At 41.6% G+C, this 16974-nt stretch overlaps 1 protein-coding gene across 1 annotated transcript in view; it reads right to left on the bottom strand.

The window, feature by feature from the left end:
• Positions 1-16974, bottom strand: part of LOC124872494 (huntingtin-interacting protein 1-related protein-like) — a 29745-nt gene that overhangs the window by 1113 nt on the left and 11658 nt on the right. Inside the window, exons 17-32 of the mRNA XM_047372576.1 lie at positions 14901-15095; positions 14372-14482; positions 14086-14280; positions 13860-14007; positions 12338-12424; positions 12154-12261; positions 11920-12056; positions 10604-10714; positions 10341-10399; positions 10132-10162; positions 9989-10051; positions 4691-4791; positions 4480-4585; positions 3223-3346; positions 3022-3083; positions 1069-1737 (exon numbers count right to left, since the gene is read on the bottom strand). Of these exons, the coding sequence (XP_047228532.1) occupies positions 1069-1737; positions 3022-3083; positions 3223-3346; positions 4480-4585; positions 4691-4791; positions 9989-10051; positions 10132-10162; positions 10341-10399; positions 10604-10714; positions 11920-12056; positions 12154-12261; positions 12338-12424; positions 13860-14007; positions 14086-14280; positions 14372-14482; positions 14901-15095 (2307 nt within the window). The remainder of the gene's footprint in view (positions 1-1068; positions 1738-3021; positions 3084-3222; positions 3347-4479; positions 4586-4690; positions 4792-9988; positions 10052-10131; positions 10163-10340; positions 10400-10603; positions 10715-11919; positions 12057-12153; positions 12262-12337; positions 12425-13859; positions 14008-14085; positions 14281-14371; positions 14483-14900; positions 15096-16974) is intronic.

Genomic DNA, 16974 nt, shown 5'->3' with positions numbered 1-16974 from the left:
AGACAAAAAATGGATCTCCTGTAGCGGTATGTCATACAGAGGATCTGAAGATACCTCTGACTGAAAACGCTGCAGAATTGTTTTAACTCGGCCACAGTGCAAAGTTTTTGAAGATGAACGACTTGTTTTAGTTTAAGGTCATGCATCTCAATTGGATCTTTGAATGTTTGTTCTGCTGCATAACAAGTGTGCCTGAAGGGCAAACACTGATGGTTAGACATTCACCTTCAGGAATTTCTTCTAAAGAGCAGAGTTCATGGTCCTCATCTATGTTGGCTAGTTGTCCGGGTCATAAAGGAGCAAAGCAATACCGAACTATTAAACTATTTCCACGTTTGATTGTAGCTATGATGTTCTTTATCTGATTAGGATTAGTTTTACGCCAAATGTAAAAGAAAGCACACATTTTAAAAGGTCCATGTTTGTCTCATAGGTCCACAATAAATGTTCCTCAAAGGTTTGGGGATCATAAAGATGTGTTCTGATAAATGTGAGAAGGGCCTTTTTTATTTTTAGTCAGTAGTGGTTTTCACCTTGGAGCTCTCTCATGGATGCCATTTTGTCTCGTTTTGAGCAGAACATAGCCGGGCATACTTTACATACTTGACTGAAATGGCTTTGTGACCCTTTCGAGACTGATAGATGATAGACTTTTTTTCTTATCCATTTTCAAATTTCTTTAGATTGGGGCGTGAGGTGGGGTTTTAATCCTTTAGCCTATTGCATATTGTCAAACAGATTCTCTTTAAGAGATTTCCGGATTCTATACATTTGGCAGTAATCAGGCCTGGTTGTGGAAAGTAAATCTAACCGATAAAGACATGGACCATCACAGTACATTTACTATTAATAAGGATAGCTTTTACCCCTCAATAAATGAACTCATCATTGTATTTTCTCAGTTAATGTTGATATTAAAACTTGTTTGATGATCTGAAACCCTGATACAAATTGAATTAAAAAACTGATATAAATGTGTTGCAAAATCAGTAAAAGCAGAAGAAATCTTTGAGGTTAGATGCTTTTTACTGCACTGTAGGATTTCAGTGAAGAAGTATTAGAACTTACCGCATTTTTCAGCAAGTTTCCAGATTTAACAAAGATGCTTGGTTTCTTGAAGGCCAGTTTGTGTGATTCAGTGCTGCTCTGCTGGGTGGTCTGCGGCTGGGAAGCTGGTTTGGGCTGGGCTGCGCTGGATGGAAGCGATGACGGCTGTGACAGGGAATGAGACTGGGGCTGTAGATAACTTTGGGTTGGGGTTGGAATGTACGGCACTGATGAACTGTAAGGTTGGGGTGAAATGTAGGGCTGTGAGGGGGTGTACGTTTGGGAGTGGGTGTAGGTTTGAGGCGGTGTGTAGGTTTGGGATGCATTGTAGGGTTGAGAAGGTGTGAATGGCTGAGATGGAGTATAAGTTTGAGATGAGGTGTACGTCTGAGATGGAGTATAAGTTTGAGATGAGGTGTACGTTTGAGATGGAGTATAAGTTTGAGTTGGTGTGTAAGACTGAGGCAGTGACAACCTCTGTGTGCTTGTAAAAGGCTGTGTATGTGGAAAGGGCTCAGGTTGGGGGGTGGAATCAAGCAGGGTAGGTGGTGGCGGGGGAGGGAAGCTATCATCATTGTCATTTTTGGCATCTGGAGACCCAGGGCCTCCGAGGTCATAGTGCCTCTTCCTGAGCTCCCCAAGACGGACTCGTTCCTGCTCTAGCTGGCTCTCCAGCTGCAGCACCTTGACCTGAGAGATTCACAGAGAACAAGATCTTTGTGAGTGGTTCTCAAACATTGACATAAGCTTTGGAGCCCCATCAATGAGCCCACACAAAGAGTAAAAAAACAGTAACGGATAACATGAAACATTTTACTCTGCTGACCTGTAGCTATTTTAGCATTTCCAGTACCTTTATTTGTGTAGTTTAACTGTTTATACCTTAAATAAACACCCATTTTTAGCCATCAGACATTCTCAATCATTTATTTATTAGCGCTTTGCTAACTGTTGCTCTAATGGTGTGTTTTATTGGTACGTTTCTGAGGTCCAAAAACACGGAAAGTCTGAGGTTCCTCACCAAGCCCGACCAGCTGAGGTCCAGCTAGCCATATGAACGGTAGTAACAGCTCCAATAATAATCAGCTTGTTTGCACTAAATGGTTTGAGCTTTAGTAAATCAGAGCCACACATAGTGCTGTGCATCCTTTGTTGATAAATTTGTTGTTGCAGTGTTTGAATGTATAAATACTACAAATCCAGAATTATTGAGATGTATTGCTGTTAGCTGTGAGTCTCGGCACACAGCAAAAGAATTAGCAACTTTCACTGGTTTTCCGGCTTGCAGCTAGAACCATATTTTAAACACGTAGTTATAGAGTTGTGATGTTCACAAACAAGCCAAATCAATCAACCAGCTCTTTAACACAAAAGATAGGAATTGAATTGTTGTTTTTGCTGTTTCACACAGATGCCCACACAAAATCCTCATTTTGCAACTCAACTGAGGGAGACAGAGAACAGGCACAAGGGAAGTCATGTGTGTGACTATGCAGTGGTCTATAGGTGACAGTGGGACATGCTTATTTAAAGTGACTGAAATGTTTACAATGGATGTAGTTCATTCCTGAAAGTGTTTTTATTCCAGGATAAACTCAGTTACCCCAAGCTGGCTTTAAAAATAAAAAATTATGAACCAGTCGTTTGATTGGCTCATTCAAACAAATAGAGCATCCCTTCAGTGAGCCATAAATTCAGTCCCTATGCGGTTAAGTTGTTTGTTACATCATTCTGGGACCAAAGGTCCAAATAAACCACAGCAACTTCTTATACAGCTAAATCATTTTTTCATGCTTCAGACATTTGTTAGACTTGTTTAAATGTTTTTCTCTTTCTTTACAGCTACAATTATCTAAAATTGCTAGAGCAAATTTGTTGTTCTTCAGCAAAGAATTTGCTATTTAAGCTTCCTTTAGCTTCCAGTCAACATCAAGAAGAAGAAATAAATCAGTATCTTTGTCATATAGACCTAACCTGAGCTTCCATTTCTTCTTTCTTGAGCTTGATCAAAGACATGCCAGAGAAATCCATTACACCTGGAAAGACAAAACAAAAAAATCAAATGATGTTGCTAAAGCATCAGATAACACTCAATTTAGTTGATCATACTAATGCCAAAGGTAGTGAAAGGCTGGTTGTGAAACCACTGTATTCTCCCTATGCTAATTCTCTTACTGTGGTCAGTAATCTGCTGCTGCCCATGTTTGGTGGAGGTGACAACTACAGCAGCCATGTCATTCACATGCCGTGAGGCCTGCTGGAGTGTGTACAGCTTCTTATTGTTGCGATCAGCCTTCACCTGGAACGACAGTACCATTTTGTGTTCAAAAATGATGTTATAACTTCAATGGAGTACCTGCTGGTGTGGTCTTATTTGCCAAGGCGTTACGATATTTATAGCTCACAAAAGACACAATTCCAAAGTTTTACATGTAAAACTAAGAGATTTATACAAACATTAAATCCAAATAGAAGTGGTCTGATTAACACTCAAGTCACATTCAGCAACTGTTGAAATACGCATCACGTTGCATGAATGTCTTTAAATATAGAGATGCACTGAGAAATAGGCTGGTGATCAGCATCTGATAGTTCAAAGCTTGACCAACCCTGACAGTGGGGTCGGAAACTCAAAAATATAATCTTTTTCTGATTAGTCAACGCAGAATACCTACACGCTGCCAGATTGCGCTGATAAAAACATTCTTCAGTGTGGAAGCTGTTACTGTGAGCTTAAGACTGAAACTTAGGCTATTTTAAGTTTTTGTTGGGTTTAAAAACCAAGTTAGAAAAAGGCAGAGATGTGAAAAACAATTTAAAAGGAAACTTCTGTGACATTTCTGTGGTTCATTCAGGCTGTGAGAGATTGAGAGAGCAAGACTTTCAGCAAACAACAGGAAACCTAACCAGTGTGTAGCGTAGTTGCTCTATTTAATCCCTTTTAGCTTTCACCCTATGTCCATCATGGAACACGCTGAAGGTGGAAATGATGGCAGTCTTTGGGAAATCTCAGAATTAAGGTAAGGATCTACTTTTGCTAGCAAATACACACAGAGGCTGCCGTTTTAGTTACTATAGCCGGACTGATACGACACTCTAGAGACACTTTGAAAGGACAACTCTATATTATTCTGCCTTTGTCTCCCACACAGTGTGATGTCACCTCTGCTCCAAATATAAATAATTAATGACTAATTATGGCAGGTAGACCAAAAAAAGGTAAATACTGTTTTTAAATCTTTTTATATTATAGTTCATAAAGGCAAATAATAATCGGCTAAAATCTGCATCAATAGGACAAAGCTTTGCAAACACTAAAGACCGGAATTTGGCCATAAAAAATTCTGATCAGTGCATTTCTATTTAAATATAAAAATGTGTTTTCAGAGCTGGGTGTCTTTAAAATTGCAATATTTTTACTTGTGTTTGTACCTTGGACGCAGCAACCAGTTGTGCAGTGCTTGCAGCAATCTCATGGGAGCAGGCAATGAGCTCCTCGTATGTACCTTTTTCAGCCACCACCCGGTCAGCTGAGTCTCTGGAAGCAAAGAAGGGACCATATGCAAAACCTTGTCAACATAAGGCTGACATGCTTATGGAACCTTTGATGTACGTGTTTAAATCGACAGTTTCAGGGTCTTACAGCAGCTGAGTTGCACCCCAGCCCACAGCTTTGGATGCTGAGATGAGTCCTTCAGTCCAGCGAGAGTTTTTGGCATAAAACTCAGTAACAGACGCTGCCCCCTGCAGGTAAAGTAAGAACACAGACCTTAAAATATTACTTTTCAAATATATGTCATATACAATTTCATCGATTTATGTTATGATAAATTTATCAAAGAATTACAAAAATAAAAAACTGTTTACACAAGTAGTAAAACAGCCACACAGGTATAATAAGGTAAGGTAAAATAAAGGGGAATAAAAATGTTAAATAAGGTTTGTTTTTATGGAGAATTTTGTCCACCATTTGTCTCCATTAAAGGGTACAATAAAACAACATTTTATTGAACTAAATGTCTTTGGGGTCATTATATTAAATACAAAACACCACTTATATATTGTTTAACCTTAAACAAGTTATTACGTTGAAATTGCAGATTAAAAACCAAGGAGTGTAAAAATAATTTTAAATAAGTTTTGTATTTGTTATGATTCTGGCACGTCTGCTCTACCCTTTCTCCCTGGCTGCAATCAGCAGATTAGATGCACCTGGTGGCTGCTGCAGTGTAGTGCAATCTGTGGCATGCCATACACCTGTGTCTTCCCTGATATATACTGACTCTGACAAGCAGACGGTGCCAGATTTTTGAAAGCCATCGTGTGAGTAGATATCCAGCGTTCCTTACTGTCTGATCATTGTTCTTCACCTTGCCTTGCCTTTTGGATTTATGCTTCTGCCTGCTCCCTGTCGGACTATTTGGATTCTTGTTGTCGACCTTGTTTCCTGCATCTGGTTTATGCCTCTGCCTGCCCCTTGCCTGACGCCTCTTGTTCCGATCGTTGACCCTGTTTCTGTCCTTGGATTATTGAGCCAGCCTAGCCCTCGGATTATTCAGCCTGGAGTCACTTCTTACCTGTGCTGTGGAGATCACCGCCTGCCGCCCACTGAGGTTTCCCCTCTGGGTTTCAAGTTCCACTCAAGACAAAAGCAGGTTAGTGGCTTTTCTGATCCCTGCAAAATCTGGAGAGACTACAAGTCACTAATCCCTCTTTCTGCCTCAGTGATTCCTGGAAGCTGTGAGGAGTGTTACCTGTGTGACGTTTTCCTGTGGCTGAATAAACCTTTTAAACTTTCAGTACTGTGTCTGGCTGAATCTTGGGTCCGCCTTTTTCTGATTCATAACAGAAAAATCTGGCCAAAAAATGGAGCCATCGCCAGCACAACAGTGGTGCACCCACGTTGATGAGGCCCTTTCCTGGTTGGGTTCCGGCTTGGAGGAAATAATTTCCACATTACGTTCTGGCAATCTTGTCTCCAAGCCGCCACCGTCACAAAAGGAGCCACGCCTATCTCCGCCTGAGATGTTCAGGGGAGACCCAGACCAGTGTCGAGATTTCCTAACTCAGTGTGAAATTCATCTTGAGCTTCAGCCATCATCCTTTCCCACTGAACGTTCTATGGTGGCTTTTGTTATATCTCTGCTGGCAGGAAGGGCGAAGCAGTGGGGAACTGCTGAATGGCAGAACAGGTCTGCATCTTGTACCTTCTATAAAACATTTTCCAAGGAACTCATTCGAGTTTTTAACCCTGTTCTTCCAAGTCGTGAAGCCGCAAGAGGCTTACTGTCCCTCAAACAGGGTGATCAGTCTGTCTCGTCTTATATAATTGACTTTCATTTGTTGGCCGCAGATAGCCGTTGGAATGAGGCAGCACAGATGGATGCATTTATGCAAGGACTAAACGCAGACATCAAGGATGAGTTAGCAACCTGTGACTACCCCTCTTCCCTGAAACAACTCGAGGACCTGGCTGCTCGCATTGACATTCGGCTAGCAGAGAGAGGGAGGGGGAAGCAACATGAGGAGGGTTGCTCCTCATTAATTCAGGGTCCTGCACTCTGGCATGATAGAAGGAGTCGGTCACCTCTTACTGAGGAAAAAGAGGATTGTGAGCCCATGCAGTTGGGCAGAACCAAGATTACCCCTGAAGAGAAGGATCGTCGGAGAAGATTCAAGCTCTGTTTTTATTGTGGAGAGAAGGGACATTTAGCACTCAGGTGTCCATTAAAAAGGACAGACTCAGCAGAGGAAGGGAGTTTTCTACTGAGCCGAAGTCAGCTAACTGTCTCCTCCTTCTTGTTTCCTGCTCATTTTCGAACCTCTTCCATGTCTTTCCAAGGGGCCGTGTTTATTGATTCAGGAGCAGATACTGAATTTATGGATGAAGCATTCGCCATTAAGAACAACATAAAGCTCATTCCGTCAGCTGACACACGTAAAGTGCTAGCATTGGATGGTCACAGCATGAACAATTCACACCTCAGGATGGAGGAGATTACCTTAACAGTTGGAGGTAATCATCAAGAGAATGTAACCTTCATGATCATAAATTCACCTGAACTTCCTGTTGTCCTAGGGGACTCCTGGTTGCAGAAACACAACCCTCATATTGACTGGAAGAGAAAAGAAGTTCTGGGTTGGTCTGAGTCATGTTCCGCTGACTGCCTTTTGTCTGCTGCTACAGAGGTCATTGTGGAGAATGAGGTTGAGGAGACATATCCGGATTTATCCAAGGTACCTCAAGAATACCATGATCTAAAGGAAGTATTTAATAAGATTAAGGCCAAGAACGCTCTGGCTCATGCTGTTTATTCGGCTTGTTTTGACTGTGATCTACTCAGAGAGCAGTATGAGGAGGAGCAGGAGGCCAAAGCGGAGCTGCAGCGTGCTATGTCCAAGGCTAACAGCGAGGTGGCTCAGTGGAGAACCATGTATGAAACTGATGCCATTCAGTGCACTGAGGAGCTCGAGAAGGCCAAGAAAAAGCTTGAAGGCCAAGAAAAAGCTTGCCCAGCGTCTTCAGGACGCGGAAGAGTCCATCGAGGCCGTGAATGTGAAATGTGCCTCTCTGGAGAAGACCAAACAAAGGCTACAGGGTGAAGTGGAGGTCTTGATGATTGACGTGGAGAGAGCTAATGCTCTGGCTGCAAACCTGGACAAGAAGCAGAGGAACTTTGACAAGGTTCTTGCAGAGTGGAAGCAGAAGTATGAAGAGAGTCAAGTCGAGCTGGAAGGAGCTCTGAAGGAGGTGCGTGCTTTGAACACAGATGTTCAAAATGAAAAACTCCTATGAAGAAGCTCTGGGCCACCTGGAGACCCTGAAGAGGGAGAACAAGAACCTGCAACAGGAAATAAGTGATTTGACTGAGCATATTAGTGAAACAGGAAAGACAATTCATGAACTGGAGGAGGGTAAGAAAACTGCAGAGAATGAGGTCAGGAGCAGGAACGATGCCCTAAGGTGCCAAAGAATATAGAGAAAGGCCAGAAGGTCGATGATCAGAATGTCACTGATTCAGTCAAGAACGGACCCCTGCCCCTAAGTACCAGGTGGGGAGGAAAGTTTGGCTCTCCGCCAAGGACCTACCATTAAGGGTAGAATCCCGGAAGTTGGCACCCCGATTTGTTAGACCTTTCCCAGTTTCCAAGATCTTCAACACTGTCTCTGTACGGCTGAGATTACCCAACTCTATGAGGATTCACCCCTCGTTCCATGTTTCTCAGGTCAAGCCCTTCGTGGAGCCCCGACTTGGGCCCACCTCCGGGCACCCTCCACCCACCCGGGTCATTGATGGTGGTGCAGCGTTCTCGGTCCGGCGCATTCTCAGGTCCAGGCGAAGAGGACGTGGATTGCAATACCTGGTTGACTGGGAGGGCTATGGGCCTGAGGAGCGGACTTGGATTCCTACGAGGTTCATCATTGATAAGGACCTAATTTGTGAGTTTCATCGTCTCCATCCTGATCAGCCTCTGGTCCGTCAGGAGCCGGACCTTAGGGGGGGGGGGGGTACTGTTATGATTCTGGCACGTCTGCTCTACCCTGTCTCCCTGGCTGCAATCAGCAGATTAGATGCACCTGGTGGCCGCTGCAGTGTAGTGCAATCTGTGGCATGCCATACACCTGTGTCTTCCCTCATTGTTCTTCACCTTGCCTTGCCTTTTGGATTTATGCCTCTGCCTGCTCCCTGTCGGACTATTTGGATTTTGGTTGTCGACCTTGTTTCCTGCATCTGGTTTATGCCTCTGCCTGCCCCTTGCCTGACGCCTCTTGTTCCGATCGTTGACCCTGTTTCTGTCCTTGGATTATTGAGCCAGCCTAGCCCTCGGATTATTCAGCCTGGAGTCACTTCTTACCTGTGCTGTGGAGATCACCGCCTGCCGCCCACTGAGGTTTCCCCTCTGGGTTTCAAGTTCCACTCAAGACAAAAGCAGGTTAGTGGCTTTTCTGATCCCTGCAAAATCTGGAGAGACTACAAGTCACTAATCCCTCTTTCTGCCTCAGTGATTCCTGGAAGCTGTGAGGAGTGTTACCTGTGTGATGTTTTCCTGTGGCTAAATAAACCTTTTAAACTTTCAGTACTGTGTCTGGCTGAATCTTGGGTCTGCCTTTTTCTGATTCATAGCAGCATTGTGTTTGTTTCACCATTTATCTCTTTTAAGCGGTGCAAAGAAATGAAGAAAGTCAGTAAATCAAATACGAAAGGCTTTCCTTTTGTTTTGTTTTTTTTTACCTTAAAACACGTTGAGAACAAGGAAGAAAATAAACTTTGAATAAAATTTGTATCTGTTTTGCCAGAATTAAGAGGTCACCGGCATTCAGTGTTGGTTTTTGGCCTTGCCGCTCACATGCAGAGATTTCTCCAGATTCTCTGAATCCTTCGATGATACAATGGACTGTACATCATGAAATCCCTGAATTCCTTGAAATTTTACATTGAGAAATGTTGTTCTGAAACCGTTGGAGCTCACGTAGTTGTTCACAAAGTGGTGAACCTCTCCCCATCCTTGCTTCTGAACGACAGCCTTTCGGGAATGCTCTTTTTATACCCAGTCATGATGCTCGCCAGTTTCCAATTTACCTGTTCACCTGCAGAATGTTACAAGCAGGTGTGTTTTGAGCGCTGCTCAACTTTACCAGTCTTTTGTTGCTCCAGCTTTTTTGGAACATGTTGGAAGCATCAAATTTAAAATGAGTGAGTATTTGCAAAAAGCAATAAAGTCCATTGGTTTGAACATTAAATATCTTGTCTTTGCAGAGTATTCAATTGCATATTAACCCTGACCCAACTGTTCTTCCTTTAGGCTTTAATAATAAGGCCATAGAAGAAGACAGGAAATGTATTCACTAGGAGTTACAGGAAGTCCATCTTTTAGGGTTTCTGTATTGGCCCTCCATCTTAGTGGATACAGGAAATAAGCGAGTGTTAGAGAAACTCACCCTGCCTCCTTCCACTATATCTTTCTGTAAGTCAGTAGCAGATGTGACCAGGATATGAACAGCCTGAAGGGGATGAAGGACAAAATATTTTGTGAGTGGGCATTCGTTAACTGAGTCCACAGCGAGCAGCTCAGATGTATTACCTTCATCAGATCTGAACAGGATCCCAGGATGCTGTGATGAAACAGAGAGGTTAAACAGTTTTTCTTTTACAACTATTACTGATTTCATCCTTGTATGATGGTTTTTTATTTGTTTAGCGCTTTAAGATTATTGCACTACAAATAAAATATATGATTTTGATTATTATGAAAGAGGAAAACTTATTTTTCATTCCACAGCATCATCCTACCTCTGGTTGACTTCCAGCTTTAGACCACTGGTGTCTCTCTTTGCTTGGGTCAGAATCTCCTAAAAGACACATGGAAACAGATGCCTCAGCATCAGTGGCTGTAAATGTGTCAGCATTACCTGTCCAGCTGTGTTGATTATAATGTTGGAAACTCAAATTATAGTAAAGTATGAGCAAATAAATCCAGATAATAAGTTTATAGCTCCATAATCTACATAAAAATGTTTCAACTGTTGCAAAATGCAGCAGTGCAGCCAACTTACGTCCATTCGCAGCACAGCCTCCTCGATGGCTGTGGATGTAGCGACCATTTCTTTATCCACCATGCTTCCCAGCTCTTCTTTCAACACATCCTGTCCTTTTGGCCGCAAATCCTGAACAAGTAATATACAATTAGAGCATTCACCAGAGCTGCAGCAGCTCAGGTTTGTATGAGCTTCAGCCAGTGCAACCTCAGTAAAACATGGCTGTCATTAGGAAAATAGGACCCACAGGTTTTAAAAAGCTATGGAAATTTAATATAATACTAAACATTAAAGCAAACCAGAATAGGATTATCTTGACCTCATAAAACATCGATAATTTCACGTACTTCTCTGGTACCATCAGGTTCAAAAGGCAAATTCCTTATAAATTTTTGTTCATTAACCGAGTAAAGTTTTCATCCCTGTATAGGTCCCTCCTTTCACCCTTCAGACGATCTGTTTGAAGGTTTTAGGTTAGCAAGATGATGCAGGAGCAAATGTCACATGAGAATAAAAAACGTATTAAACTGATCATCAGGTCAGAATCTTAAATGCATCATATTGATTGAAATCCAGTTCAGCTGTCCCCCACCTTTACCACTAACTCGGCATGGGCTGGTTACTGATATAAAAGTAGATATATGTCTGTTAAGTAGCTGACCGCTGGCTCCAGCTGAGCAGATAGCCAGACTAATAAACCAGCATTCTATATTTTTGCTTAAATTAAATTCAATTCAATTCAAAGATACTTTATTGATCCTCGAGGGGAAATTAGAATTCCAGTACAACCCCTCCAAACTAGGGGGGGACGGGTCACCGAGGCTTTGCTGCCCACTCACAGGCGCTGCCCTTAAATCTGTGTATCAAAATAACAAATATTACATTAAACGTTGTATGGCTGACTCATTTCTCTATTTTCCATCATTGCATTTTCCCCACAAGTTTCTATAGGGATTAGCATCTTATCCACTGAAACTATAAATTACCCAGGGCAGCAACAGTCCGTCCAACTAGCCAAATGTATTATTGGCATAGAGAGTGTAAATGCATGGCACTAAAAATACAATATTCAATCCAATATTGCATCCAAGCTGTCCTTTCTGATTGCGATATTGCAAAAATTGCAATGACAACTATGATTCAATAAATTTTGCATCTCTACTAAGACCCAGGAGTTTTCAGATGTGTCACCTGTTATTTACTGATGTCTATTAGTACCTGATATGTGCTCTTAAAGCACTACGGTTCTTACTACTCCCGCACTCAGTTGGCACTAGTTTGGATTTAGACTTTTATCAGTCTTGTTATCGAGATTAATTCACATTGTATCTCACCTGTCCCATGGCGAGGATGCGCTGAACAATGTAGCGTATGGCAGACGGATCCGCTCGCTGTAAATTGGCTTGAGATTTCAAATCATTCAAGTACTGCAGGCAGTTATTCGCACATTCCCGACAGCTGTCGGTTAAACCTGTAAGAGACAAGACAAATGAGTGCATAGAAAGCACGATCAGAGAGAACTTTAGTATTGGAGGACTGCAGCTGTGGCATGACGGTGCGTCTCTTACTCTCAGCATGATCAACTGGAGCAGAGTGTGACGTTGCTGCGCCGTTAACGATTGTGTCGGCGGCAAGGTGGGAAAACTGGGTGACGGCTCTCAGCAGGCCACTGGCATCTGTAAGGCATAAAAACATTAGTTAGGCTCAACAGCTGAGCTGAACACGCAAGCATGCTGTGTGTGTCTGACTTACCATTCCTGTTTCCCAGATAGACCATGTGGCTCTGCTGCATTTTATCAATAGAACCCAGTGTGATTTCAGCTCGGTTCACCAAATAATCTGAAAGTACAGAATGCTATAGATGTGGTTCAAAAATGCAAATGCACCATTAAAGGTTCGAAGAAAAGGAGCATTCTATGTCTTTGTGATTTGCTTTTGTCAGCAGGGTCTATGTGCTGGAGAGAGACGCTGGCTGAAGCTTCACTTATTACAGCTCCACTGAGAAGTTTACATTGTTCCATCATAACCATGAATGCCATAACATTTTGGTTCTTTATAGATGTGTTTAAACCTGCTTTGGGTCATGGAGAAATGATTTTAAAACAACTTCAATACATTTTAAATACAAGAACTGGGGCAGTAAATGAGCACACGGGTTTAAAATTATTTATACATCCATAAATAAACACAAAAAACTTCATAAGTTCAATAATATATAATAAATTGTATAATATATATATAAACCCAAGAACACTGTACCAACTGTCCAGCATGGTGGTGATGGCATCATGTTGTGCGGATATTTTGCTGCCAGTTCTACTGGTGCATTGCACCAAGTAGATGAAATAACGAAGAGGAGATGGACAACCTACAAATTTTTCATCTTCACCAGAAATCAAAAACTACACCATTAAAACTTGGACAATGACTGTTAAAACAGAACCAAGATCCCAATCATATCGTAGCTGGTTTTGGACTGGATAAAACAATTACACTTCTAGAAGAAAGTTGTTTTGACAATTTGTCGACTATGCTCGAAAGCCGTGCAAAGTTGGGAACAATTTTCCTTTTCTAAAGATCATAAGTTGTTTATTGTGTGGAAAATTTCATCTGAATTAAGCTATTTCAATTCAAATAAACCATTAAAAGTTAAATTTACGTGACATTCATACTCACAATGAGTGAATGGAAACTTTTTCACAAAGCTCTTTTTGTGATTATATGCCTGAGATTATTAACAGGACTACATAAAATTCTAGTTGTTTTTCTATTAACATTAAAAAGTAGTGGCATACGCCTGCATTTGTCTTCAACAGTCAGGAATGGTATTGGAAAATATAACTGGGGTCACTAGATGTCCCTTTGTCCTGTACTTTGGAGGTTTAACCAAGTGCTTCAAGTCCTTTAAGCCACATCAGAAAACATTATTTAGCTAAGAGATTAATTTCCATCGAAGCAATACCTCTTATTCACTTAATGTTTTAGCACTCGCCCTAAAAATCCCTTTTTTATTGTTAGAATGAAACCAAAAAAAAGGGAAAACATTTAAACATAAATTAGACATCAGGTTTAGTTTCTCACAGTTTCATGCCACTCTCTCAGCACTCCGCTCGCTGATGGAGCAGTGAGATTATTTTACATTTTTATGTACAGGGCTGCACAATATTAGGGAAACATGCTGTATGTAAAAATATTTGTTGTGATAACCATAAATCTGCAATATATTGTGCAGCCCTAATAATGTATGCATTTTTGTGTTGTGTTTTTTTTTTACCAGGAGAACTGATGCAGCGGACATGTATGGGGTCGTCCAGTTTGGCCACAGCATCCAATATGATGCCCTCAGCTTCCACAACTGCACACTGAAGAAGACAGTACTGCTCGTCCTGCAGCTTCTGGGTCAGCTCACCCTCCCGACGGGCCTGGTTCAACAAACACAACCCTGTCAGTGAGGAATGACGTCAAAGCTTCACAGTGAGGTGAGACGCATGGTCCAGCACCTGATGTTGCAGCTGGGCATGTAAGCTTCCCAGCTCCATGCTGCTCCTCTGCCTCTCCTGCTCCAGGGTGCTCTGGTGGAGATGAGCTTGTTGTCTCAGAGACTTTAGCTCTGCCTCCTGATCCCGAACTGATTTCAGCATCATCTCCTTCTCTGCCTGCAGACCGGCCAGTGTGCTGTTCAGCTGCGTGCCACTCTGAAAAGACACATATGTACAAATTACAGCCAGGTGTTCATCCAAAGGAGGACTCATCAAGAGACAGAAAAGCTTCCAGAAAGGATCTTACCAATTCTCTGCTTTGCAGCAGAGTGTTGACTCGTGTGAGCTCTGCTCGGGTGGAGTCCAGCTCTCGCTTCAGCCAATCGATCTCTAGCTTCTGCTCTGCATTTATGGCAAGCTAAAGAAAACAGGAAATCTGTTGCTAAAATGTACAGGAAAATGTTTCCTTTTTCCCCCCGTGGCATCCCCAGACAGACGTTTATTATGTGTGTCAGATCAGAGTCCCTGTTCATTTTTATATTACAATTCCATAGCTTTCCAAAGTTCCCAAGTCCTTTTTAACCTGTTTTTACATTTAAATACAGAAAACCATCATGAATTTATGCAGCTAGTGAGTGAGTGAGGGAAGGCAGAAGGGAATACTAATGTCCTAATATGTTTGCCATACCCCATTTTCTTTTTTTCATACTTAGCCAGGTATTTTTGGGTAAGAAAACTAATTCCATACTTTTCCAGACTGAAGGAACCTGTCAGATGCATCAAGCCTTCAGATGAACACATCCTCTGTGTCTTTCTGTAAAACCACCAGAAAGTACCTGCTGCTGCAGCTGAGCTCTGAGGGCCTCCAGTTCTCGTTTCAATCTGTCTTTCTCCAGGTCCACAGAGCTCTGCTGCTGCTGGGCCTGCTGTCTCAGAGAGGACAGCTCTACGTCTTTTTCCATGGCGGAGCGAAACAGAGTGTCCCGCTCTGCCTGAAGAGCTGCCAGGCTGCTGCTCACCTGAGTCCCCTCCTGAAGAAAATTCATAGAAAGAGACCAACGATTAAAGCCATCACTCCCGGAACATTTGATATGCAGAGGCAACATAAATAGCTTGGCTTTATTTAGCACAGATGCTTCTCTGAATGCTGAATGTCTCTTTGTAAACAAGCGGCACCAGATAGTGTGCATAATTTGCACGCTGACAATTTCTTCTTCAGCTGTACATCTTCCACATTTTGATTCAGAGCTCTAACTCCTGATTAGTCCAAGATTTTCTAGATACCCTATTTTTGTTCAGCTCAACTTCAAACCACAGTCCTTTAAATAAAACTGATAAATCACTGAGTAAATAATAAATAATAAACCAAACACATTATGAATGTATACATACATCATTTAAATAACATAATTTTTAAGTCTTTCATATTCAATTTTACATTTGTATATTTCTTTGTTTTTTTTTTATAAATAACTGTATTATTTTTTTACTGTGGTTTCCTAACTAATTATCTTTTTAATCCATTTTACTGTTACCCTTCAGATTGAAAGTCCTCATAGGGTCTGATTTCTCTTGGTTGGCTTTCTGTTCACACTTTTTAGAACAGGAACAAGTAGAACACTGACATTCACTCATTGTTTTTATTTGGCTAAAAAAATAAAGCTTATTTGCAATTAAATAAGAAAGATATGCTATAAACTACTATCCTTTATTCTGATTGCATTATTGGCATACATAAGAGTAAAACAAAAAATGTTTCCAATTATTTATTGGATGATCATAAAATATTTTGCCCTGTGATGGACTGGTGACCTGCCCTGGGTGTACCCAGGCTCTCGCCCAATGAATGCTGGAGATAGGCACCAGCCCCTGCGACCCTGAAAGGACAAGCAGGTATAGACAATGGATGGATATATTATTAGAAGAAATGCACCTTGATATCTGGTGACTGGAATCGGTTGGTTTTCAGCTTAACTGGCCTTGACTGGTGATCAGCCAGTCCGAAACTAAAAAAATCCAAACTTTTTTCCATTATTCTGTGCTTGAATGCAGTGCACTTAAGCATTAAAAGGTCGGTTCAGATGCTGATACTTGCAAGACGAAGACTCAAAGTTAGCTATTCTCAGCATCATTGAGGTGTAAAAGTTTCAGAAAGCACACAAGCTGATAGAAGGTGCTGATGGTGCAGGGGGTTAAGGTGTGACCCATGTACTGAGGCCTTAGTCCTCAATCCAGACTGTCGTGGGTCAAAGTCCTGGCTGGTCGATGTTTACTTCCCCTACTCTTTCCACACTATTTCCTATCTACATACTTTTGAAAAAAGTGAAAAAATAGAAGGCAGCTAGTGGCTAAAAACAATCATTTAAAAAGCTATTTATTTCTACAAATGCATTTGCCGTTCATTCAGGCTGCTACTTGAGGAGAGAGCAAGATTTTAAGCAGATACCAGGAAGGTTGAAAGTTGCTCTGTTTAATCCTCCTGAACCTTTGACCTCTGTCTGTCATTGAACATGCTGGATTGTGCATTGCTGGCAGGCAGGATCAACCTTCTCTAGCGAATACAAAAGATGGAAGTTAGCTATCTGTGCTAACCACTAATATGAAATGCTAAAGACAGTTTAAAAAGTCGACGGCATGATCATTTTGTCTTTGTTTTACAATAATTTAAAGCGATACATGCTCTATTCACCTCTACTTCCAACAGGAAGGCTATGTGTACTGTTATGTATTGCTCTTTAACATTAAATTATAATTGACTAAGATCATTATGTTTCGGTATGAGGTTTACTATAAGTGGAGATAGGAAATCAGCCGTGGAAGTGATTGGTGCACTGTAAATTATTTCTATGCGCTGAAATGTGTCTGTTACACCCAGCTCATTCAGTGAAATCCCAGCAACCTCTGGGGTTA

Source organism: Girardinichthys multiradiatus, chromosome 8, assembly GCF_021462225.1.
Source record: "Girardinichthys multiradiatus isolate DD_20200921_A chromosome 8, DD_fGirMul_XY1, whole genome shotgun sequence".
NCBI lineage: Eukaryota > Metazoa > Chordata > Actinopteri > Cyprinodontiformes > Goodeidae > Girardinichthys > Girardinichthys multiradiatus.
The sequence above is the reverse complement of the archived record's forward strand: the minus strand, read 5'-3'. Positions and strand labels throughout refer to the sequence as shown.